Below are 27,865 nucleotides of genomic sequence, written 5' to 3' on the forward strand. Positions count from 1 at the left end.
TGGCCTCTGCACTCTGCCTAAGCAGGTGCTTTAGTCCAGTGAGCTATCTGGCCAGCATGTACATGATATATCTTAATTCATCTTTTTTCCCCATTCTCTTCCATTCTGTTCAACCTCACTCCTCTTCTTTTGTCAGCAAAGCTCTGTTTCCATTTTACCCTCCTTTTCTTCTTTCCTTTCCTTCTTCACTTCTCCCTAGTTCCCCTTTCCTTTTAAACAGTTTTTTACTATTTCACAATACCTATTATACATTTACACTCAGTTTTCTCATGTGAGAGAAATGTGATATTGACACATGTGTGTCACATTTATTTATGACTACGGTCAAAGGTTCATCCAAGGGCCAGTGAGTTAGGTCAGCAGACTAAGTGCGTGCTTAGGCAAGCACAGAGACCTGGGTTCAATCCCTGGTACCACATGCTGTACCAGCCCCACCCCAGGGCACACTGCGCTGGTCACTGAGTCCAGACGTGGTGGCACACGCCTGTAATCCCAGCACTGAGGAGGCTGAAAACAGGAGGATCACTATGCGTTTGAGCTGCGTAGTGTGACCCTGTACCAAATACATTTTAAAAAAGTTCATCCACTTAGCGATAAATATCTTGTTTACCCTTCTTTATAGCTGAGTAATACACCATTATATATATATATATATATATATATATATTTATATATTTTTTTTTTTTTAACACATTTTTTATCCATTCATCAGTTGATGGGCATTTCAGTTGTTTCCAGGATTTAGCCATTACAAACTGTGCTGCTATAAACATGGGTGTACATGTATCACTGAGTTATGATGTTTGTAAAAATACCAAGAAGGAAAATACCAAGAAGGGAAATAGTTGGGTCAAATGGGATCTCTCATCCTAGTTTTTTGAGCAAACTCCACACTGATTTCCATAGTGGTTGCATCAGTCTATACTCCCACCAACAGTGGAGAAGGATTTCTTTTTCTTCACAGCCCCACCAGCATTTGTTCTTAGTTGCTTTTTTGGAGTGAGATGGAATCACAGTATTGTTTTAATTTGCATTTCTCAAATGACCAGTGATGTTGAACACTTGTCATATATTTATTTGCAATTTGTACTTCTTTGGAGAAATGTCTGTTCATCTCAGATGCCCATTTTTGGTTTGGGTCATTGAATTTGGAGGGGGGGTCTGATTTTTTTCAGTTCTTTATATATACTGGATTACTTCTTTGAGGAAGAGCTGCCTAAAAACTTCTCCCACTCTGTAGGTTATCTTTTACTTTCTTGGTGATTTCTTTTATTGTGCAAAAGCTTTTTAATATGATGAGATCCCAGTTGTTAATTCTTTGTACTGTTTCCCATGCAATTAGGGTTTGTTCATGAAGTCTTTGCCGACACCTATGTCTTTGTTGTACCTATTCTCTCTTCCAACAGATTTAGTGTTTCTGTTTTAATAGTTAGAACTTTGATCCATTTTGAGTTTAGCTTAATTCATGGTGAGAGACATGGATCTAGTTTTAGTCTTTGGCATGTGGAGAGCCAGTTTTTCCAGCACTGCCAGGGGCTGATCAGGCCCCTGGACCTCTGTGTGCTGGTGGTAAAGAATAAAGAAAGACAATATTTCATGTGCATGGGGACCAGGAGAAACCTTTTCCTAGTGAATAGGCACATCTATTTCAGTGGTTGGCCCACTTTTAATAGTAATGAGGCACACAGGAGAATAGGTGCTGGACGCTGGGGTAAACAGGGAAAAGTTAATACAAAACAAATTCTTCCCTATGCCCCAGATGCCTGTGTCCTTTACATTGTCTTCATCAGATGCTATCTTGCCTTAAGAATACTGTAGATATGAATCTTCTCTGTGCAGTGAGGAAGTATGACAGCCTTCCGCATACTTCTGTTCCTAAGGCAAGGTCACATAGGCCTTAATCATGTAGCTTTGTCCCCAGTATAGTAAAATGTTTCATATTCTCTGGTCTCAAACAATTCCCTTCTGTAATTGCAAGAGTTGAACTAGCAAGACTTGGTGTTGGACAGCATCTAGGCATTATCAGGTTTGATGTCCTCTGTAGCAGACTAAGCAGAGAAAAAAAAGACACAGGCATATTAATATAATCAATCCAGTGTAGAATCCAAAAAGGGCCTTGAGGTAAAGTAATTCCATGATCAGACTGATCAAAAGTATTAGAACACTTGTCCCAATTTTGAATTTGCTCATCAAAATTATGGTTTTGTTGAGATATAGATAATACTACCTTTTGTAAAACTTCTAGGTCGATAGTAATATTACAGTACATAGCAACATTAATGTGCTTTTTGTATATATTCTCAGCAGTGAATAGATTGATTTTAAGGTAGAAGAGTTATACAAAATTATGTAATATTGAAATAACATTGAAGGACCTGTTGTTTCTATCTGATCTCCCATTCATATAAAAGTAGCTTCTAAGACACTAATTATGACTGCAGTTTTGCTTTATGACTCCAAATTTGTCCCAATTTTGAATTTGCTCATCAAAATTATGGCTTTGTTGAGATATAGATAATACTACCTTTTGTAAAACTTCTAATGTGTGTTATATTTCAAGCTTCACCTACTGTTTTGGTCCAGTTGTCTACAAAATGAGCAGTCTTCATGGAGTGAGTAAGAGTCACAGAGGACACAGCAACACTTGAGATTAGCAATACCAAAGATACAATTCCAGAACTAATTAAGCCAAACACTCTTTTGGTTTATGTATAAGAGGCATAATTAGAGATTATAACAAATGAAGAGCAGGAGTGTTGAACCATGGGTTGGTAAGATTTATGGACATCCAGACCTCGAGCACATACCCTGACTAGTAAAGCCTTGTTTACTAAGGTGTTAGTTGATGCACAGTAGGTCAACATAAATTTGACATGTAAGTGAGGTAAAAGTCCATTCAACAGTCAGATATAAGAAAATATAAGAATTATACATAGATAGGGAAAAATCGTGTTTTTACCTTTCCAAATTTAGATACTAGAAATGTTTGCAGTAAATTTGGCTTACTTCCATTGTTGCTATATAGTGAGGAAGAGCTAATTTCCAAAAGGTTTTGGAAGGGGTCCAGGTTTGCCACTAATGACAACCTGTGGTAATGTGAAGCTGGAATAGAGGCATTTCTTCCGTAATGATTAGTGTACCAATGCCAATGGTCTGTATGCCAGGCTGAACTATTGTTGTCTTTTGAAGGCTGCAATCTATGGACTCAAATTAGGTATATTTAGATACATTTTTTCACCCTCTAGTTCCTATGCGGGAGGTCAAGACGGGGTGGTGGTGGTGCAGAATCACGTGTCTACCTAAGATGTACATTGTACACATGGAGGAAGCTCAGGTGTGGAAGAGTCAACCCACTCCTTTGAAATGTTAATAGATACTATTCTCCAAAATATTGTTCTTTATAATGAGCCATGCAAACCTGTGGATGAGCAGGTGGGCAATAATTAGATTGCAAGGACTTATGCTCAATGCATAAAGGTGTATGTACAAACTGTGATGCATAATATAGATTAATATTGGAAGCCACAAGTTCAGGGGCCATTAAGGGTCCTAGAACCCAATCTAATTGATCATGATAAATGTCAGGGGAAAATTTAGCCTATGTGAGAGTTCTTAGCAAAGAGGCATTGGGTACATACACCAGTATTCTTTCACAGACACTGAACTTGTACATATGGTACAGGCAATGACGGCCATCATGGAAATGAACATATTTTCTGGTGTGTATGGAAGGCCTTGTCTTGTCACTAACTTTTCAGCCTCTTGGGTCATATTCTTCACTTGTCATCAGTGTTGCTGCTTGTGTAGTCCTCAGCAGCTGAGGTGTCTCTTCCAGGGTCATCTTTGAGAGAGCTTGTATCAGTGGGCCTGTTAGCAGCAGACTCTGATGGGAGCTAAAGTAACTCCATTTTGGTTTTGATCTTCATTTTCTACTGTAATCTTTAAAATTTTATTTATTTATTTATTTATTTATTTATTTATTTATTTATTTATTTATGCAGGGTTTTGCTGCATGGCTTGGACTTGTAGCAAACCTTGTTTCAGCTTCCCCAGCACTGGGATTACAGGTGTATACCACCACACCCCATTACAGTGGCTGGCATGAGGTGCCCGGAAGTCTCAGGCACAGCATGTGGTACTTGGGATCAAACCAGGGTCCTTGTGCTTGCCAGACAGGTACTTAGACCACCAAGCTATCTCCCCAACTGTTGGCCTACATTTAAAAAAGTCCCTTAAACTTTAGATGAACTCATTCCTTATCCTTCCCTTTAGCTAATCATAAACCCATAAAAAGAGGAATAAGTCTTTTAGGTACAGGAGTCAATAGATAAAATAAACTGGGCAAGCTAAGATTAACTGCATCCTTCCTGACTAATGAACACCTGAGAAATGTAAATCTTGTGACCTTGTAAAATGCCCTGGAATGTAGTTGCTATGGTGAGTGGAAACTTGTTAAAAGTATAAAAATCCTGGAAAACAAAGCTCAGGTTGTCAGCATTTTGGCTTTAGCTGATCACCATCCTGCTAGCCAGAATAGAACTTGCTTGTATGTTCTTGGCTTTCCCTGAGCATTTCTTGCTGTTAGCAGTTCCAGCTCCACCGTGGACTTGGAGATCTCCTCTGTTCATGGCTGCACATTCAGGGTGGCACCCACACTGGTGTTCTGTGACCTGTTAAAACACACGCATACCATCATCCCCATGTTATTAACTGTACTGGACCATCCCACTCTCCCATTGGACATCTTTCCATAGGACGTGTGCCCTAGATGTGCTTGTCAATTTGTCCTTTTGCCAATGAAGCTCAGATTGAGTGTATTTGCTTTCTGTAGGCAGGTTTAAAATTTTAAAGTAATGATAGCAAGATCTAATTGTGCCTGTGAAGGTAGTTGTACTTCTTGTTTCTTAAAGAAAGATGTGCATGCTCTACCATGGCTTGGCCCTAAGGATTATAAGGGATTCCCTTGAGGTGTTTAAGATGCCAAAGTTGAAAGAAAGGATAAATCCTTGATGAGGTATGAGGGTCCCTCCAGACTCCAATAGCAGCAAAAGCAGATAAACAGTGTTGTTGAACATGTCCCACCTTTTCACCCCTGTGGCAGGTGTCATAAATCATGTGAGAATATTTATGGAGACAGAAACATATTGTAGCCATCCAAAGGATAGGATGTAACATTTATTTGCCACATATCATTTTGTTGCAGCCCCTAGGGGCTGCATCCTTCAGGAGGAATGGGCTTAGGGATATGTTGGCAAGGAGGACATGACAAGACAATTTTTCTAGCTTGGAACTGAAATAATTGAAATTGTTTTGTTAGAGCCTTGCTATTTTGGATGATAGGAATAAGACCTTGCTAAATCAAAGGAGGTAACACAAGCCACCAGTGAATTGACATGTTGGTTGCCATAGGCCAAGAGTCCAAGTATATTAGCATGGGACCTAGTATGCTCAATATAAAAGGTGGTAGAGTGACTTTGAACTGTTCTTTGTAACCTAAGAAATGGATTAAACAAAGGAAAGTCTAGATAAACCTTTAAAAGTAGCACTTTCTAGCCATTGGTTAAGAAACACTGCACAAGTTGAATCACTAATGATATTTAAAGAGATCAATGTAGTCATTTTTCTAATATATAAAATGGTGATAGGGCTGGCCAAATAGCCCAGCAGATTAAAGCACCTGCAAGCAGGTGCAAGGGCTGGGGGAGTTGATCCCCAGACTGCTGTGCTGGTCCCACCCTTGGGGCACACTGAGATGGCAATTGAGACTGGGCATGGTGACATGCAACTGTAATCCCAGCTCTTGGGAGGCTGTAAACAGGCAGATCACTATGAGTCTGATCTAATAGTTAGGCCCTGAACACCCTGTAGACCCTTCCCTAAAATACAAATAAATAAATAAACGAATAAATAAATAAGGTGGTAATTTCTTATCTTTGAGCTGATAGCCCAGGGTCAAAATGACTTATTGAAAGTCCTTGCTCTACATATCCACCTTCACTTTAGAGGAACCATCTGTAAAATAGGTTGGTTCATCAGGAATAGACTCTAACCAAATAATTTGAGGAATTATACATAGATGTTTTAGAAAAACATTAGAAGATAGGGTTATTAGGAAAATGGTTATCAGTGTGTCCTATAAAATCATTGAAAGCATTTTGCCAATAAACATGCTATAACAGAATTGAACATTTGGCTAACTTCAAAGGCAAAATGCTCAGAATAGGTCAATTCCAAATAATTGATTACAGTGCAATCTTCTGGTTACTACTATTTTTTTTTTTTTGCCATTTGTTCAGTCTATAAATGTAAGGCTTTTCTTATTTGATTAGGAAAATATAGATATTCAACAGGAAATAATAGATCTATAAAACTGTTAAAATCCCTCTAGGGGGAGCATGGCATGTCTAAGGAATTTAAAATAAAAGGTTGATGATCATTAACTGGATACACTTGTTACTCCTATAAAATTTCTTCTACTAATTGTAATTCCTGCCACACTTTGGGAGTTAACTGCCATGGTGAATTGATCTGAATGTCATCCTGCAGGATACTGTAAAGGTGCTTTAATTGGTATGTAGCAGTACCTAACTTAGGCCACATCCAGTTAATATCCCTCAATAATTTCTGAAAATCATTCAAGGTTAGCAAGCAATCATGTATTATTTTTATCTTTTGGGGTCTTACCATCTGTTCTGTAAGTACAATCCCTAAATCCAGATAAAGGCTGAAGGTCTGTATTTTATCAGGAGCTATGCAGACCATGGCTCTTAAGATATCTGTCAACTATAGCAAAGCATGTAGTTGTGCTTCTCATGCTGTGAACAACAATATATCATCTATATAATGGGTAACATAAGCCTGAGGGTATTTCTGGTGAGCAGGCATTAAGGCTCCATTTGAAAAATGCTGGCATAGCATGGGGCTATTTATCATTCCTTGAGGCAAAATTGTCCACTTCAACTTGATATGAGGTATAGAGATCTAAAAGATTTTTATTTTATTGATCTAAAAAATTGCTTTTTAGATCAATAAAATAGAAGGTTGATCATTAACCTTTTATTTTAAATTCCTCAGACATACCATGCTCCCCTAGGGGGATTTTAACAGTTTTATAGATCTTTTCTTTCCTATTAAATAGCTATACTTTCCTAATCAAATAACAAAAGCCTTACATCTATAGAATGAACAAATGGCAAAAATAGTAGTAACCAGAAGATCGCACCTGGCTCAAAGACCCAAATGTCCATGGAATTAGTTACAACTTGAATTTCTCCTTGATAAAGAGTCACTTACCTCAGGTATAGTGGTAATACCCTGTAAATTTAAACTGTGTTTCCCCATAATCAATCCAACAGTATCCTCGTGCAATGATCCCCATATTCCTATAGATATTTTTTGCCATAATTTTATTGATAAACAAATATCAATGAGACAGTTTCAAATCAAATTGGTAGGACAGTTTCAATAATTAACACACTGCATACATTCTTCTTAGTGGTTAATTGCTGTATAAGATGTGGACCTGACATCCCATTTACAAACACCATTAGAACAAATCATTCTATTCATTAAGAGAATGTAACTATATATCTGTCCCAACCACTCTGAATACACAGATACAAAATGGACATTCATCTGTATACTCTTTTTTTTGTTAAGCTCCGTTATTTGAATATTATAGGTGTGTAAACTCAGCAAAACATTCCAAAAGAGTCCAGCAGCCCACAATAGTATTGGGTCTTCCACTTCACTTGCAATGTCACAAATTGATGACCTGAGTCCCCACAGCTCAATATAACAGCATGGATTTATTTCTTATATTTTGTTTTTATACCTTTCTTCTGAATGGTTAAGATCAATGTAAAGCAGGACATATGCAACAAGAGTTGTAATTTTTCGGTCTGATAAGGTCTGTGAAATCCCCTCAGGATTTATCCTGAGATCCTGTACCTCAGATTGTAGAACCTTTGTCAGCGTCAGCCATGTGGATGAGTCATAGCCATTGCTTGGCCAATGTGCTGTCTGTGAAAGCCTGAGAGAGTGTTTTCTCTCCATGTGACTCTCCTTAGGCACACTCTACATCATCGATCACTTTCCTCTTTGGCCCCATAATCTCCTTGATCAGAAACTTTGGGACACTACCGAGTTATATGACATTACAGTACAAGTTCTCATATGTCCTGAGTCTTAATTGACCTTAGAAAGCTAGGGCCAAAATGTTGGCTTTCCTTGCAGCCCTCCTTTTTCTCTAATTTTGGTCTGCAAACTTAGGTTGTTAACCATCCAAAAGACAAGCTTATTGTTATTATCAAACAACTTAGGCTGTTAAGCTTAACCTCACTATCTGTCTGCGTATCAAACATCTTAGGCATAATATGGAACAGGTATTTTTCATCAAGTATTGATATGTTGAACTTTAAGTCCCTATAGAATATGATAAAAAACACTTAAAAATTAGAATATGTCTTAGTTACTTTTTACTCGTTGCTGGGACAAATACCCGACACTCAAAATGATGGAAGGAAAGGTTTATTTAGCTCACAGTTACTGGAGGGTTCAGTCCATATTCTGCTGGCTCCAAGGCAAACAACAACAGTTCATCCAGCAGAAAATAATGAAGAGCAGAGGAGGAGCAGCAGCTGCAGCGGCGTCCATCAAGCCTCTCTCTTTCTTCTGCGCTGACTGCGAAGACCAGCGCTCCACAGTGAAGATCGTAGTTCCTCCACAGTGGCTCCGCTGCGAAGGTCAAGCTCCTCTCTAGACTGAGACTTCTCCATGGAAGCCGGGTGGGGTGGCAGGAAAACCAGGCAGGGCGGCTTCCTGCCTTTCTCAATTCCTGGGCCCTGCCCATCTGAAGGGCGAGGCCCCCATGCTGCCGGAGCTGATTCAGCCAAGTTGACACAATGTATCAACTAACACAGAATATATTTTAAAAATAGGCATAAAGAATTATATACTTCTCATGTTTGCACATAAGTCCAAAAATCTCACCATGTACATCCTTGAAGCAGGACAGTCCCACAATTTTCCTTTTCCTCTCTCTTGCTTTCCTTCACCACCCCCTTCTTCTTGAACCTACCCGAGAGACATCACAGCAGCAACTGGCATGTCATGACAAGAAGCCCATATTCAGAAGACCAGAATGACAGGCTCTCCAAGCATGAAACTACTATTACAAATTACCATCTGCAGTGCAGTACCTTAGTTCACAGGTATCAGTATATATAGTTAGTCAGGGTGAGAATCTTTCCAATTAACTACTAGATTAAAAAATCTTCTGAAGATTCTCAGGATCATTGCCTCCTACAGGTATTTTTGATGGCTTATGCTCCCAATAACCATTACTCTTTGAGCAGCAGGAAGATCTAATTCTGCACTGTTTGGGTTCCAAGGGTGAGGGAAGTAACATCCTACTGGGACCTAAGATGGATTGTTGCTTATTGCCTGAACTGTAAAGGCTCTTGTTGTTTGAAGGCCCAGGGATGTGCCTGATTCCTGTTTCCCATACAGGAGTGCCATGTTCATGATATTTGGAACAGGAATTCATTACCCAGTGAATTCCTTTAATGTATCAAGGACAGACTGGAATCTGGGTTGGTATTCCCTCCCACTGGGATCTGGATGGTGGTCCCAAACTTGGTTGGAGCAGTACATTGTTTAGGACATGTCCTGTTTTCCCAAAATAGAAACATTGAACTGTGGCATTTTTGTTCCCCTTTGTAAGACTTAACATAACTCGGGGTAATACTGACCTTTTATAAGATTTGGTTCCCACATCTTGATAAGTTTTTTAATAATTTCTGTGATTTTTGAAGCCTTACACATAACTCCAAAAAACATTAAACATCATGTCTATTCCTGTGTCTCAGAAGACCTTCATTTTTCTGCAGCACCACTACTTACTTTCACTTCTATTCATCCATTTCCAAAATTGTCCCACATGGGGCCAATGAGATAGCTCAGCAGTCTAAAGTGCCTGTGTCTTAGTTACTTTTTACCCATTGCTGGGACAAATACCCAACACTCAAAATGAAGGAAGGAAAGGTTTATTTAGCTCACAGTTACTGGAGGGTTCAGTCCATATTCTGCTGGCTCCAAGGCAAACAACAGTAGTTCATGTGGCAGAAAACAATGAACAGCAGAGGAGGAGCAGCAGCTGCAGCAGCATCCATCAAGCCTCTCTCTTCCTTCTGCACTGACTGCGAAGACCAGTGCTCCACAGTGAAGATCAGAGCTCCTCCAAAGTGGCGTGGCTGCAAAGATCAAGCTCCTCCAAAGACTGAGATTTCTCCATGGAAGCGGGGCGGGGTGGCAGGAAACCAGGCAGGGCAGCTTCCTGCCTTTCTCAATTCCTGGGCCTTGCCCACCTGCAGGGCTAGGCCCCCATGCTGAGAGCTGCCAGAGATGATTCAGCCAAGTTAACACAATGTATCAACTAACACAATCCACCCCTTGTCAACTTGCCAACTAGACAAATACTTTTTTAAAGCCAATTTCCAGGTACACAGACATGCTTAAACATCTTACAACTCGAACATTGTATTAGAACCATGACATGTTACCCCTGGCTCTCCAAAGACTCATGCACAACCGTTTATGCAAAAGACATTTTAGTCCATCTCTAAGAGTTGCCAAAGTCTTACCAGTTTCAGCAACACTGAAAAGTCCAAGTCCCAAGCTTCCAAGATCTAAGGCAAACTCTTAGCTGTGAGCCCCTCTGCAAATGAAAAGTTAAACACTTCTCACGTTCACAGGCACAAGATAAGCCTTGCCATTCCAAAAGGCATACACAGCAGGATACGAACATCTGGGACCAAAACAAGTCCAAGGTCCAGAAAGACAAATGTGAAGTCCTGCAGTTCCCTGAGAACCATTCAGAGCACCCTGTAATGAGCTACAATCTCCAAAAGCCCTATGTGGCTCCACCTCTAAGGCACTTCTGTGGGTAGCTCCTATGGCTTTTCTCTCAGGCCTACTTTGCTCCCTTTTTGTAGCTTTTCTTAGACCATCCACATTTCTGGCTTTTTTAAACTTCTGAGGTCTCCACTGAGTAGGCTTTTCACTCACAGCTTCACACACTGCCCTCTCAGGGGCACACTGCTTGGCCTCCCAGGCCTTCTTCTGAAATCTGGGTGGAAGCCTTCTGAACCTCAGAACACCTGCATTTTGCATGCATCTACAACCAAAGCCACGTGGATGATGCCAAGGGCTGCTGCCAGCTAGAGCAGTAGCCAGGGTTTCCTCTCTTTTGGCTGTAGGGGTTGAGTGCCTGGATTGCTGAGCATTCTGACTCTGATTCCGAGAAACAAATTCTCTATGTTGGCACCATTCTGTAATCTGGTGTGGCCGCCGCCTCCACTCTGGAACCCGGTGTGGCCGCTGCCTCCATTCTGGAACATGGGGCTCTCTCCTCAAAGCAAAGTTTTTCACCCTTGTGATTCTGAGGCTGCAAAGGGCAAGAATCTGCCACTTCCTGTGATGCCCTCAGGACATCTTTTTTACTCTCCTGTTCCTTCTCAGCAATGGAGAACCTCTCAGCTCTGTCTTTACAGTCCACAGCTTTCCTGGAGCTTTCTTTCTAGCCAAACTCACAACATTTTAAATCATCCTTTTGGGCTCTTTGCTCTTGATTCTCAAAATAAATCTGGCTGAAAGCCCCCAGTAACAACCAGGCCACTGCTCCAATATTTCGCTGTTTTGAAATATCTTTTGCTAGATTAATCAGTCCGCCATGCTTAAACTCACTCTCAGGCAAAGTCTCTGGGCACAAGCAAAATGCAGACAACTTCTCTGCCAAGTCAAAACACAAATGATCTGGAGTCCAACAACCAATGCTGTCTTTTTTCCCAGCAGAAACCTCCGCAGCCTGGTCTTTACAGGCCAGCTATCTATCAACCTTCTGGTCTTCTGAGCTCTGACCAGAATCTCCCAAACAAAACAGCCAAAGCTGTTCCAGCTCATCGCAAGTAGAGGATTTCTCCAAACCTTTCCTATCTCTTCCCATAAGCCATTCCCAAAAGCTTGTAATCCACACTGTCAGGTATAGCCACAGCAATGACCCCACTCCTGGTACCAAATTCTGTCTTAGTTACTTTTTACCCATTGCTGGGACAAATATCCGACACTCAAAATGAAGGAAGGAAAGGTTTATTTAGCTCACAGTTACTGGAGGGTTCAGTCTGTATTCCACTGGCTCCAAGGCAAACAACAGCAGTTCATGTGGCAGAAAACAATGAACAGCAGAGGAGCAGCAGCTGCAGCAGCATCCATCAAGCCTCTCTCTTCCTTCTGCACTGACTGTGAAGACCAGCACTCCACAGTGAAGATGAGAGCTACTCCAAAGTGGCACGGCTGCCGAGATCAAGCTCCTCCAAAGACTGAGACTTCTCCACGGAAGCGGGGCGGGGTGGCAGGAAACCAGGCAGGGCAGCTTCCTGCCTTTCTCAATTCCTGGGCCTTGCCCACCTGCAGGACGAGGCCCCCATGCTGCCGGAGCTGATTCAGCCAAGTTGACACAATGTATCAACTAACACAGCCTGCTTAGGCCAGGCTCAGTTAAGCGCAAGGACTGTGGTTCAATCCCTAGCCCCACATGCTGTGCCAGCCCCATCCCTAGGGTGGGCTAGCCACCCACCAAAAAAAATTGTCCCACAGGATTCCTCAATATCTACATCACTTCTTACCACTGGGGGGGGGAGGGCTCTCCCTTCCACGTCTCATGTTCACTTCACTGTTTGGGCATCTATTTCTAGAGGTTGATCAGGTGCCTGGATACCTGGGGCAGGGGATAAATGACAAAAGACAGTTTTCAAGGTACGAAGGGGCTGGGAGGAACCTTTCGCTTGTAACTAGTGCTTCAATATCAGTAGCTGGCCCACTGTTATTAGCAAGTAAGGAGCACAGGAGAATGGGTGGTGGACTTTGACTGGGGTAGATAGGAAAAACCTAATAGAAAACAAGTTCTTCCCTATGCCTCAGATGACTGTGTCCTTTACATTATCCTCATCAGATATTATCTTGCCTTAAGAGTACTGCAGATATGAGCCTTCTCCATGCAGCTAGGAACTATGACAACCTCCTTCATACTTCTGTTCTTAAGGCAAGTTCATACTGGCCTTACTCATGTAGCCTGGTCCACAGTGTAATAAAATTTCATATCTCCTGGTCCCCAGTAGCACCATTTATTAAAGAGGCTATCTTTCTTCCAATGAATGTGTCAGAGATAAGATGGCTAAGTGTGTTTGAGGTTGTTTCTGCATCTTATAATCTGTTCCATTGATATTCCAGTCTTTTTTTTGCCAGTACCGCATTGTTTTTATCACAGCAGTTCTGTAATATAATTTCAAGTCAGGCATGATGTCCCATGCCTTGTGTTTGTTGCCTAAAATTGTGTTTGATATTTTAGCTCACTCATTCAAATGAATTTTAGGAATGTTTAGTCTAGTTCTATGAGGTATGGACATGGTATTTTTGAATGCATTAAATCTGCATAGCAATTTTGAGAATATGACTATTTTCACTATGTTAGTTCTTACCCAAGAAAATGGGGTGTCTTTCCATTTTCTGATATCCTCTTTGATCTCTATTTTCAGAGTACTGTAGCTTCCAATATAGAGACCTTTTACTTCCTTCCTTAGACTTATTCATAAGATGGCTTTTTTTTAATTATAGATGCTATTGTGAAAAGTACTGTTTTCCTACTTTCTATCTCAGGGATTTTGTTGTTTGTGTACAGAAGTGCTATTGAGTTTTGAGTTTATATCCAGCAACACTCCTGAATCTGGTTATTAAATCTATGGGTCTTTTGCTGGCTTTTGGGGGGATCTTCTATGTAGAATATCAAGTCATCTGAGAATAATGATAATTTATCTTTGTTTCCTATCTTTATTCATTTTACTTCTTTCTCTTGTATTGTTGCTCCAGCTAATGTTTCCAGAATTATATGGAATAAGAGTGGTGATAGTGGACACACCCTTGTCTTGTTCCTAATTTTACAGTGAAAGCTTTCAGCTTTTGAGCATTTAGTATATTGGCTATTGGTTTGTTATAGATAGCTTTTATCAGATTGAGATATAGACCATCTGGGCCAAGTGTGGTGGCACATGGGTAGTACTTCCAGCACTGAGGAGGCTGAGGCAAAATGATTGTTGTGAGTTCAAGACCAGATTGGGCTACAAAGTGAGCTCAAAAACATTCTGAACTGCACAGCAAGATTCTGTCTCAAATGATACCCAAAAATATCATCTATTCCAAATTTCTATAGGGTGTAATAATGAATGGGTGTTGAACTTTGTCAAATGCTTTTTCTATATCTATTGAGATGATTATATAATTTTTGTTCTTGGCTCTGATGTTATAGTGCATTACTTTTATTGACTTGCATGTGTGAAACTATCCCCACATCTCTGGAATGAATCATACTTGGTTGTGGTGTATAATATTCTTGATGATCTGCTGAATTCTGTTTGCCATTATCTTATTGATGATTTTTGGCATTTATATTCGTTAGAGACATTGGCATGTAGTTCTCTTTCTTAGTTGAATTCTTCTCTGGTTTCTAAATCAGGGTAATACTTGCTTCTGGGAATGAATCTGGGAGCTTTTGAGAAATAACAGCATTAGATCTTCTCTAAATTTCTTGTAGAATTCAGCAGTGAATTCATCAGGACCTGGGCTTTAATTTTTTTGGTAGGTTTTAAATTACAATTTTCAATTTAATTGACTGATCCTGGGATCTTTAGATATCTTTTTGATTCAGCTTTGGTAATTCATATGTATCTAGCAATCTGTCCATTTTTTGTTTTCCATATTATTAGAAGAAGGGTTCTTGAATTAGGTATTCATGACCTTCTGTATTTCTGAAGAATCCCTTGTGATTTCACCCTTTTTATTCCTAAATATGAGTTTCATTCTTAAATGTATTTCAGTTCATAAATGAGTCTTTTCTTTTTGATAAGGTTGGCTAAGGGTTCATCAATTTTATTTAATCTTTCAAAGAACCACTTCTTTTATTCACTGGTTCTTTGTATTGTTTTCTTAGTCTCAATTGCAATAATTTCTGCTATGGTTTATCATTTCTTCCTTTGTCCAACCTTTGGGCTTGACATGTTCTCTTTTTCTGTAAATTTGCAGTTCATCATTAGGTTGTTTATTTTAACTTGTTCTATTTTCCTGATATGAGAATTCACCAGTATAAATTTCCTTTTTAGGAATGCTTTCATTGCATTCCATAAGTTTCAGTATGTTGTACTGATATTATCATTTAGTTGTAGATATTGTTTGATTTTTTGTTTATTTTTATCTGTGACTCATTGATTGTTCAGGGGATATTATTTAATTTCCATGTGTTTATGAAGTTTTTATACTTTCATTTGCCATTGATTTCCAATTTCATTGCACTATTGTTAGATATGCATTGGATAATTTTAATTCCTCTGCATTTATTTAAGCATGTTCTATGGGCTAGTATCTGGTCTGTTTTGGAGAATGTTTCATGAGCAGCTGAGAACAATGTGTAATTTGAAGTTGTGGGGCAGAGCACTGTAGACATCTACTAAGTCCATTTGTTTACAAATTTTGTTCAGTTCTGTTATTTCTTTGTTTATTTACTTATTTTTGTCTAGTTGATCTGTCTGTTTGTATGGGTGTTAAGTTCCCCCATTACAATTGTGTTTACATGTGCTTACATGATTTTTCATGTGCATTAATATTCATTTTATAGAGTTGGGTGTTCTTATATATGCTGCATATATATGCCTGATATATCTTCTTCTTGGAGTTTTCCCTTGACAAGAATGTGATGATCTTCTTCATCTCTTTTGATCAGTCTTGGATTGAAGTTTGCATTGTCTGAAAATGGAGTAGCTACCCCTGCTTTTTTCCAGGTTCTTCTCACATAGTTTTCCATCTTTTGCCTTTCAGTCTATAAATTTCTTTTTGAGTTAAATGTATTTCTTGTATGCAGAATATTGTTGGGTCATGCTTCTTGATCCATTATGCCAGTCTGTTTCATTGGATTGGAGAATTGAGATCATGTACCTTAATTGTTATAACTGCTATGCATAGGGTTATCCCCGTCATGTTATTTTCCTGCTGCTGCTTCCTTGTATTTCCCCTCTGTTTAATTTCTTATCCTGCCTCCTGGATTTTTTCTATTGACATTCTTGGAATTGTACTCGTTATCTCTTTCTAGAATATTTTTCATAATACTTTGTAGAGCTGACTTGTTAGTCATGAATTTCTTCAGTTGTTCTTTGTCATAGAAGTATCTTAGTTAATATTAAGATACTTAATATTAATTAATTCTGAAAGACAGTTTTGATGATAGTTTGTACATCAATCTGAGTTGAAAGTTGTTTTCTTTCAGGACTTGAAATACTTTGCTCCAAGCTCTCTCTGATTTAAGAGTTTGTGTTGAGAAGTCTGTTGTGATTTTGATGGGCTTTCCATTATAGGGGGTTTGTTTGTTTTCTCTAACAGCTTTTAGCATTCTGTTTTTGTGCTGAATTTATAAAATCTTATTATATGCCTTGTGTAGATTTATTTTGGTCATGACTAATTGGAGTTGTACATGCCTAAATTATCTGCCAAATTATTTTTCCATGCTTGGAAGTTTTCTGCCAGTACTTCCATGACAGTTTTTTTTTTTTTTTTAAATGTAGTTTGTGCTGGCTCCTGCTTTTTTATTTACTCCGATCAATCTTACACTTTTCTGTTTGTATTATTTTGTAGTTGTTGGATTTTTTTCATGGTCCCTTGATATTTTAAGAGATCTTTCTTTTCATGATTGCTAGTTTTGATCCTGCTTCTAGGTCTGATGTTCTTTACTCACTTTTGTCAATGTGATTTTGCAAACTTTCAATGGAATTTTTAATTTCCTGGATATGTGTTTGAATCTGTTTCATGGATTTAATTTTTTCCTTACGTTTCTCAAGAATATTCTGATTTCCCTTTCATTGGTAAATATTTTTTCTGTACCCAAGGGACTTTGGGTTGATAGTTGTTGTTTTTGTTCTTTTTTCTTTTAGCATTTGAACATTTTTGTATCACTTCTTTCTAAATTCTATGGTCAGTTTCACTGTTGTTAGCCTATAAAAATGTGTTTTTGTCTTAATGATTTAAATTTGTTTGTCTTTAGATTTCAGAAATTTAACATTAAGATGGCTTTGTTGAATTTATTTATCTTTATCCTGTTTTATGTTCTCTTAGCTTCATGAATATTGTTTCTCTTTTGGCAAATTTGGGGGATTATTACCTATGATTTGTTCAAACACTTTTTTCAGTAATGTCTTCCTCTCCTTCTCCCCTGGGACTCTAGAAATAAATGCCAGTCCCTTTTATATAGTTTCATATTTCATGAGGGTTGGTTTTTTCTAATCTTCTCTTTGTTACTCAGATTGGATATTTTCTATTGTTCTAGTTGTTAGTTATTTATTTCTGTCCATTCCATTCTGACATTTTAATTTATTCTTGCATTTTTATTTCCTGTTACTATTTTTCCATTTAAAAATTTTCATTTGGTACTTGTTTTTGTCTTCTGTTTCTTGCTTGACTTTCCATTTGATCATCCATTCATATCCAGTGGAGATGAATGTCCCAGAACCCTACTTGGTCTTCTCTGAACACTCCCAATGAAGGCATTAGAGATTTCCCATTATGGCACCCAAGAAAGAGGAACTCCTAGTATCCTATTCAGTGCTTTTTTCTCCTGTGATGTTTGGTAGGTGCAGGATGATTATTGTCTAGAAGTTTCTGCCTTGATAGTGTGGTTAACCTTGATTGTCAATTTGATTGGCTTGAAAAACACTGAGGAGATTGTTCAAAGTACACTTCTGGGTGTGTCTGGTAGGTCATGGGTACATGGCCTACCTATAGAACTTCAATGGTATCTCAGTTTCCAACTTCAATTCTCTCCACAATTCTGGTTGGAAACTAAATTGGACAAGAACCAAGTCAATTTTCCCTATAAGACCAACATTGAACCTAACCATTGAATTTGATTTGGTTCTTATCCAACTCAGTTTGTGATCAGAACATTGGAAATAGTCAAGTTGACTAAATGAGGTACCACTCCTCCCTTCCTCTTTGGCTTCTTCCATTTCTCAGTATTTTCCAGATGCCATGTGTTCAGCAGCTTTCCTCCATCAAAGACAGTCCAAGAGAGAGGCCAGCAAGGCTAGAGGGGTGGGGCTGCCTATGCCCTCTGGAACTTTTCTCACCAACACATGCCCTGGATATTTAAGATGGAAATACATGAGTTACGTTTTGCTTTCCTTGGTCCAATTCTCCTTCTGTCCTCCTCTTCTACTTCCCAGTTCTTTTGTCCTCTAGTTCATCTTTTTTTGTGATTTCCAGTGTTGTTAACAGTGGCGTGTCTTACCTTATTACCAAGGTTAAACTGACAGAAAGGGGCAAAGAAAAGGGCCCATAATTTTTGTCATTTTGACTTCTTGGTTGTTGGAAAATTTCAGAACCTGTCTCCAAACAGTCACTTATCCAAGTAACTTTTCTTTGTAATTGGGGTGAAAGTAAATTGAAGAAATTCATTCAAGTTTAATAAAGTTAATAAATTGAGGACATATGCTTCATTTTAGATAACACTCCTTGATATTTCAAATTAGGATCCAGTGTTGTAATAGAAAAATATCACTTGGCTATCCACACTCAACACAGCCAACACCCCTAACTTGGCCTACAACATTATCAGCTAAATGTAACCACCATTGTAATTTAATTTGTGACAAATGCAATACATATTAGTTACAGATATATGAACTAAACTATGCTAGATAGCTTCAAATTCCTTTTTTAAAAATTTTGAATGAGGTATAAACATGTGGAAATGTTTAACTTTCAGGTCAATTTTATATAATCGTCTCTTTTGGGCTGATGAATTGTTTCAGTCCTGTTTGCTTTATATAAGAGGACTCTGTGAAGATGCTATTAATATCAATAGTTATAATGAACATGTGGGTAATCCATCTGCTATATTTCTTGTGAAGGTAAGTGGAGTTACCTTCTACAAGCTACTGCTGGCATGTAGAAAGTGTTACAATAAAGGAATATAGACTTCTGGATTCACATAAGAATCCTCCTTGTTGACAGCTGCTCAGAATGTGATTTCTTCAGAAGTCAATCTTGAGTTTACAGTGTTCCTTCTTAGAATGAATTTATATTTCATGTAATTCTATGACATTATTTTCAAATGTATCTCTATATATGCAATATTACTTATTAATAATTATCTTTAGTACATTATTGATAGTTATCAGCTATTCTTTTCCCAGTATAGCATGTCAAGACTTACCATAAATTGAAACTCAGATTTTTGTTAAATTTATGAATTTTTCTTTTTCAACTTTCTAGAAAATGTGATAATCTTCATTGAATGACTTAGTTAAATTTGCATGTAATGAGTTTTTTGAAGAAGAAATTAATGTTACGTGTTTAGTATACAGTAGAAGCAGATTCCAGCAGATTTTATTTCACTGACTGTGAGGGACACATTGAAAATCAAGTTTGATAAAATCACTTGGATTTAGAAATAGAAAGGGACTTAGGCAAGTTATAAATTTTACAGTCAGCTTATGTATAATTAAGAGCCACATTGTAATTAACATCTTATTTTTAGGATTCATTAAGTATAGCGAGTGTTCAGTATTTTTTCAGTGTATAAGTAAAAAACTAATAAAAGAAGGTGAATTAATCACTACAGACAAACTATACTTTATATAGCTATATTGAAACTATTGATATTTCAAAAGAATAAACTCAAGTCACTGAGGTGTACTTTTATGCTTTTCATGTACAGGTAGACAAGTTGGGGAGCTATCATATTATATTGTTTTATTAGAGGCTGACATGATGTATGTATCCCTTAACTTAATGAATGGGAAGACAAAAGAAAGTTTAGAAAGTCTCTGGGTGTTTCCTAGATGCTAATGGATTAAATGTCAACAGTGACAGAGAAGAGATGTTGGGACTATACTGGAGATTCTGGCCCAGCACATCAAGAGGAAGAGAATAAACTTTGTCAGCCATGTCATAATTATTTGATGCTTGTCTATTACAGGCAAATTGTTGTGTGAAGAAATGAATTTAAAATGCTTTCATTGTCAGTCTGTTTATAATATATCAGAAAAAAAATTTATCTTTTACAACTAAAAGTGATAAATCCTAGAGGTGGTTCCTTGCTTCAATAATTATTCTAGCTAGTGAATTAGGAAAATACAAGTCATAGAATGTTTACTGTCAGTATCACCACTGAAAGTGTGGTTATGCTACAGATATTCAGAGGAAGTAGGGTTTCTCCTGATCTGGGATTAATTTAGGCAGCTTCCTACTAAAAGATAGGTTATTTCTGACTTTAACAAACCATAGAGGGAGGGAGGGAAAAAGAAGTTAAATAAGGAATCCAAGTATGGATAAGCTACTCAGTAAGTTCGGTTCGAAGGCAGGTTGGGTCATCACTGGCAGGCCAAGAATAACAATAAGTGGAAATGAGATGGGAACCTCCCCAAGGGGGTGGGCACTCCTGTGGGGCTATGAGTACAGTACTGTGCAGGACCAAGAGCCTCTGGGACTGGCAGGGGTCAGGGAGCAGGCTCAGCTGAAGGATATCAGATTTCTACTTCAGAGTTGGTCCTAGTAGGCTTGCATCACTGTGGTACAGACCCTGGGGAAGACTGGCTATGAGGAGGCCATATTGTCAAAGTGAAGATGAAAGTTCCCAAAGGCTCTCTCCCAACACACATGTGGCTATCAGTCTGCACCATCACTTGTTGTGTCTGAATTGAGTTCTGGAGAGGCCATCACTTGTGCACATGTGCTGGATAATGTCTTTTCTTTAAGAGTGAACAGTTGGTCTTCCTAGGAAGTATTTTGGGTCTTGGTGAAGATGTAGATACTTGGGTCCCACCCTTTTCCTTGCTAGTACTCTACATGATTAGCAAGTCTCTCCTGATATTCTAAGGTCAGGAAAATCCTGACAACTACTCCCCAAAACGACTACTGAAAGACTCAGCATATTTGAGGAAAATTACTGTGACACTGGTTCATTGAAAACCTTTTAATTGGAAAGATAGTATCACTAAAGAATTAGTGTACCACTAAAATAACAAACATAAGAATAAGGCCTTCAAATAGGAACTCAGTAGTGAGAACAGAAATGAAAGGAGGTTTTTCAGACATTTCTCAGAGGGGGTGCTCCAAGAGTAAAGCCAAATGCCAAGGCCAGAACAGTGCTTGCTTGCTTAGAGTTTGAACACAGATCTATTGATTGTTATAGTGCATCTGGGGATAAAGTGGTCTGCATGTTTATTGATGAAAATATACTGCAGCAAGAAAATTAGCAAAGTGTAGGAAAATAAGAAAATGTTCCAGGAGGAAAGATGACACTCATGCAGGACCAGACAGGAATGGATAGTATAGCTGGTGGAAATGTCTTCTTGAAGGTATCTGGTAAAATGCCAACTAAAATATGCCTTGTTTCTGTTATTTAACTTTAACCTCTTTACCCTGCATTTCATATCATGTTTTTAACAAAAAATTGAGAATTGAAAAGTAAAAATTATTTCTAGAATTGGAAAGTTCCCCAAATTAACAGATATTTGAAAATACCTTAACTTCAATTTTTTTCTGATTCAGATAATCGGTTATAACTAAAAATAGCAATGTATTTTTGTTTTTAGACAATATATTTAACTATGGTATTTAAATTTGAAAAATATATAAAGACATAGAACAAAAAGTGTTAAGCACATAAAATAGAAATTATATAACATAGTTTATGGCTTGCAAGGATGTATAAATATCTTGTCTTTGTTGTTGTTAGTGAGCTTTGCTTTGCAGCACTCAACATTTGATATAATTTAATTAGCTTGACAGATCTCGAACATATTCTTTAGATGAATTTTGTGAAGAACAGTTACAGCAAGCTACTCAGGCACTGAAGCAACTTAAGGGCATAAGGGATAAAGCAATTTCAGAGATAAAAACTACCTTCTTCAAGGTAATTCTTGAATTATATTCCCTTGGTTGCTATATATTGACTGAAGAATTGCTCAGATAATATGTCTGGAAATAAGTGTTGTAAGTTGGGAGCAGAAGACAAGGGTGGATGACTAAGAAACGTCCTAGTACTACCTATTTACTATGTGTAGGAACTTCTCTAGGTGCAGCATACAATACAAAGAATATATATATATATATATATATATATATATATATATATATATATGGTGTATATCTACATAAATATGGGGGAGCACACAAATATGCCTATTTATATATACACAAGTTCAAGGTGCTGGAAAACTGATTTGAGCTGGCATATAAAGGGCAATGTAGTCAGAAAGTTCAAGGTGTTTAAAAGAATGCCCACTTGTTTAGGAAAAATATAAGTAGGTGAAACAAAACCTCACAAAACGTTTATGAAGAAGATTCACTAAGATAATGAACATTGTTCTCAAATATTCTTATCCTTTCTGCTTCTGCAGAGGGTCCTTCTATGTAGGAGCACATAGATACTGTGTCCTTCCTTCTTTGACTGAGCTGCTTGTGAGATACTAAACTTCATAAGCTTCAGGATACATAATTTTTTCTCTTTGGGCCTGTTGTTTGAATACAGTATAAGCATGAAGTAAAATTTTAAGGAAAGCCTTAAAAAAGTTAGTTCAGGCTGTAACAGTACTGTACTAGCACAAGCCATCAACATATTCCTTTTTTTTTTTTTTTTTTGTATTTTTAGAGAAGGGTCTACCGGGTGTTCAGGCTCTCACTACTAGATCAGACTCGTAGTGATCCACTGGTTTACAGCCTCCCAAGAGCTGGGATTGCAGGAGCGCACCACCACACCCAGTCTCGATTGCCCTCTCAGTGTGCCCTGGGGGTGGGGACAGGCACGCCAGGCCCAGGGACTGAACCCCTGTTCCTGCACCTGCTTGCAGGTGTTTTAATCCACTGAGCTATTTGGCCAGCCTTCAACATATTCCTTGATTATTTCTTAAACTGTAGGTTGCAGAAAAGAAAGATGTTAAAGAATATTTTGAGTCAAAGCCGTCTGAAGATAATACAACACACTTCAAGCTACCTAAGTATCGGTGTTTGTTAGAAACAATGGCCAGATTTCTCATGCTGGTTGACTTCATATTTCAAGAACTCATCCGTCAGCTAATGAACACTGCAGTTACACTACTTTGCAAATTATTCAATGGTTCTTCTAACATGCCATTTTCACTGGAAAGAAAGAATGAAAATCTTATCAGGTAAATCACCCTTTCTAACTACGAAGAGAAGTTTATGATAATAATTTCATAATATATTTTTACTTGTAGAGAAAATACTCATTATCTCTTCTTGTAGCAGAATATTCATATTCATTTTTGCAATTAAATGAACTTATTATTTGGTAATACTTTAAAATTGTCCATAAAATTTAAGAAAATTACCCAACTTTTTCCTTAAAATTGTGCTTAGATCTGGCTATAATATAAAATACAATATTCTCACTGAACTTGAATTTCAGATAGGCAATGAGTTGTTTTTGTACATAAATATGTCCCAAGAATTACCTATACTAAAAGTATTTTGGGAGTTATCGGAAATTCAACTATTATTGAATATCCTGTGTTGTTATTTGCTAACCCTGGCAACCCTAAGTACAGGTGTGCTGTGTCTTTCAAGTGTCAAGCTATTCTTACAGATAGATATGTGAGGAAGGTCTTGCAAAAAGCCATGAAGATGGATTAGAATTTGAGTCAATTCCAAGAACTATCCATTGAATATTTCCTCTACTGGAGCAAAACTTCAAGATAAAATTTCTACCTTCTATTTAAACTCTGTTGGTAAAAACAATACTTTTATTTTCTACAACTGGACCTATCTACTGCAACTTGTGAAACAGCAGACAATGTTAAATGAAATGAGGGAATACTTTATGTTCAAACTATCAAAATTTAGCAGTATCATTTTAGTCAAATCAAAGTTTCATTATTACAACTGTAGCTGAAAATATTTCCTAAAAATTTGAAAGAATATTAAAGATGCTATATTCTGTTTCTATAATTAGTATTGATCTTCAGAGCTTACACCACATAGTTGATTTGAGCTAGTTCTGGATTTCAGCTATGCAAAATACAACCTTTTAGGAATAGCACCTTATAATCTTACTGACCTTAAAAAATTCGTGTGTGTGTGTGTGTGTGTGCACGCTAAATATATCTTTAAAAATATATTGGAGATATTTTCAGAGTTAATTCATCTCATAGAAAATGTGGAAAACAAAAATCACCCTTGATTCCATTACTCAAATGCATCTTACTATTTTTGTATGATTTCTTGTAGCTATTTCCTAAACATTTTTCTAGTGTCATAATCCTAGAGTACTATTTTGCAGCTCATTTTTATACACATCACATCTTCTGTGTATTTTTTCTTATTTTTTTCTGGTATGTTGGAGTGTATTGTGGTTCAAATGGTTCCAAATGTGGATCAGACTCCCTGGGTTCTAATCTCTATTTTGTCTCTGGCTTGCTGTGTGACTTAGAGTAGCTCTTAGCCTACCAGAAATGAAGTGAGTTTTTGTTTGTTTGTTTGTTTGTTTTGTTTTTTTTTTCAGAACTGGGGATTGAACTCAGGCCTGTGCTTGCCAGGCAAGCGCTTATTCTACTGAGCCATTCCCCAGCCCCTTGAAGTGAGTTTTAATACTTCAATTTCCTCATCTATAAAAATGTAGACAACAGTAACACTTTTGTTATAACATTCAGAATAAACAAAAAATAAATGTCTGACAGGTAGTAGCTAACGTTCATAATAATAGCTCTTACATTGAAGTCTCTGATAGTTTTTCAATTTTCTTCTTAATTTTTATCAATACATGCTTGTAATACATTATAGTGATGTTCATTGGGACAATGACTACTTACATATAAAATATTGCAATCATTTCCAATCCTATATCCTTTCTCTTTTTCCTTCCCAATTCCTTTGATCTCTTCCAACAGTCCATTTTATATCTTATTTATTTATATTTTTGGTTCCCCATATAACAGAAAATACTAAATATTTAGCTTTCTGAGTCTGGTTTATTTAGCTTCCCGTAATGGTCCTTAATTCCATCCATTTCACTGCAAATGACATGACTTTATTTTTCTTTATGGGTGAATAATATTCACATATATAAACATTTATATACATATATTTTACATTTTTGTGTACATTTTCTATATCTGTTTTTCTGTTAGTGGGCACCAAGGCTGTGTCTAGAGCTTAGCTACTGTGAATCATTCCACTATAAAAATGGCTGCACATGCATCCCTGTAGTATGATATATTTAATTATTCTGGAGGTACACCAAAAGAATTAGAGATGTATCAAACTAGGTTTCTGGGTTTTTTGAAAATCTCTAATAACTTCTGTAGTGGTTTCACTAGTTTATAGTCTTACAAACAATGTAGCAGGGTTTACTTCTCCCTGCATCTCTGTCAGAATTCACTGCTTTCTGCATTCTTGATGATAGTCATTCTGGCTGGGATGAGGTGGAATCTCAGTGTAGCTTTGATTTATATTTCCTGAGTAGTCAAAGATGTTAAAAAATTAAAATACATATTATTGGCCATTTTACTTCTTTTGTGAAGTATCTATTCAGTTCATTTGCCCAGTTTTGATTGGTCATTTGGGGTTTCGGGGTAGCTCATTTTTTTGAGTTCTTCTTACATTTCTGTATCAGAGGAATAACTAATGAAGATTTTTCTTCCATTCTGTAGGTTGTATGTTCACTCAGCTTATTGTTTCTTTGATGTGAATAAGCTTTTTAATTTGATGTAGTCCTCTGTTTGTTGGTTATTGTTTGTGCTACTGGAGTTCTCTTCAGGGAAATTTTGCCAGCTCAGAGTGTCTTTAAGTTCTCTGCTATGTTATTTTCCAGTAGTTTCAAATTCTCTGTTTTTATATCTAGGTCTGTGATTTATCTTAATTTTATTTTAGAAAGGAGAAGACTTAGGGATCTAGTTTCAACCATCTGCATGTGCATTCTCCAAAGTGTGTTTTTGGCCACTTGTTAAGATGAGATGACTGTAAGTACATGGCTATTGTTTCTGTGTCTTTTTTTCTATTCAGTTCATCTACATGTCTGTTTTTGTGCCAGTAACATGTTATGTTACTGCCAATTTGTAATTATACTACAAATCCAATATAGTGTTACTCAGTTTATCAACTTAGTTCATTCCACAATTCTGGACAATGTGGCCACAGTTTTATTCATCCAGAAAGATGGCCGTAGTCTGGTTTTTCACTTGATGCAAAGTTTACAAAAATTTTTCCGATGTGTGTGTGTGTGGGAGAGCTTCCAGCTACTCTGTGCTGGTGAGGCGTGTACGGTCAAAGCCTAGGCACTGCGTGGGTGAGACGCTCTTCCATCCCCTAAGGAGCCCCACCACCACTCCGCAGCTCCCCAACCCCTGCCCCGCCAAGTGATAACTTCTGCCTTGTTCTCAGCACCCCCAGATCCAGCCCTACTCTAGGCCTGGTCAGTGTGTGGGAGAGCTTCCAGCTACCTTGCGCCTGCAGGACTTGTTGGGTCCAAGCCCAGGTACAGTGTGGATGAGACTCTCTTCCAATGCCTTGGAGCCTCACCACCACTCTGCAGTCCCCCCACTCCCACCCAGTGAGTGAGAACTTCTGCTCTGTTCTCAAACCCCCAAATCCAGCTGTAGCCCAGGCCTGGTGACTGTGGGAGAGCTTCCTCTTCCCCCTATTATGCCTTGTCCCCTTCAGACTCAGCTCAGGACTGGCATACAGGCCTGGGGTGAAACCCTGCAGCTGCAATCCCTGCAGAGAGTATAGAGGATAGAACCACCCAGCTAGTCCAGGAGCAGAAAGTCTTGCCAGATGGGCACAACAGGTTCACCCCCAAGGGCAGCAGCAGGAAGGAGCTAAGCACAGCAGCCAGACCCAAGTCAGGCACAAGTGGATAAATCCAAACTTTGTAGATCTGCACCTGAATTTCAGTAGGTGCTAAGGTTATAACTGTACCAAAGCTCTACAACAAAGGTCAGAAAACAGTGCTACACAAAATGACAATGAGAAGGAGCAAAGTGCAATCTCAGACCCCAAGACCACCCATAACAAGTGCAGAGGACACTAACACAGAACAAATTGGGAATGACACAACTGAAATCAATGAATCAATAGCTTCTGAAATAAACAACTGCAGAGGTATAGAGGAACTCCGATTGGAAATGAAAAAGAAATCCCTGAATTAATAGCATCTGCAGTAAAGAATCAAATGCAGAAACATATGGAGGAAACCCAGTGCCCACCCAGAACAAGTGCAGAAGACTAGCTCAGCTGAAATGTATGAATTAATAGCGTCAAAAGTAAGCAACAGCAGAAAGTCATAGAGGAACTCAGAGCGGAATTAATTAGTGAAGTAAAAAAGGAATTCTCTGAACTCATAGCATCTGAAGTAAAGAATCAAACATAGAAACATAGGGAGGAAACCCAATCTCAAAAAAACTCTGCAGTAAAAGAATTAATAACTGCTTCTAAAGAAGACATTGATTAAAAAAATAGAGGAGATTAGAAAAATGACGGATTCTTTGAGCAATACAGGAAAGAAATAGATCGCGTGAAGCAGAGGCAAAGAGATACAGATGAACTTAAAATCTCAATCTCAAGCTTGCAAAACCATTTGAGTGAAAGTGAAGACAGAGGTTCAGATCTTGAAGACGCTGGTGCACCTAGTGAAAAGAAAAGATCTCTTAAAAACAACTAGGATGCAGGAAAAAATAATTCATCACTTGCAAGACAATGCAAAGATGAACAATGTGAGACTAATAGGTATCAATGAGAAAGGAGTCAATACAAA

The 27,865-nt window shown here is 38.0% G+C and overlaps 1 protein-coding gene across 1 annotated transcript in view; it reads left to right on the top strand.

Moving 5' to 3' along the window:
• Nucleotides 1-27,865, top strand: part of Dnah14 (dynein axonemal heavy chain 14) — a 394,744-nt gene that overhangs the window by 45,506 nt on the left and 321,373 nt on the right. Inside the window, 3 exon segments of the mRNA XM_012513730.1 lie at nt 18,857-19,001; nt 21,878-22,009; nt 23,014-23,264. Of these exon segments, the coding sequence (XP_012369184.1) occupies nt 18,857-19,001; nt 21,878-22,009; nt 23,014-23,264 (528 nt within the window).

Source organism: Octodon degus, unplaced genomic scaffold, assembly GCF_000260255.1.
Source record: "Octodon degus isolate 3935 unplaced genomic scaffold, OctDeg1.0 scaffold00017, whole genome shotgun sequence".
Lineage (NCBI taxonomy): Eukaryota > Metazoa > Chordata > Mammalia > Rodentia > Octodontidae > Octodon > Octodon degus.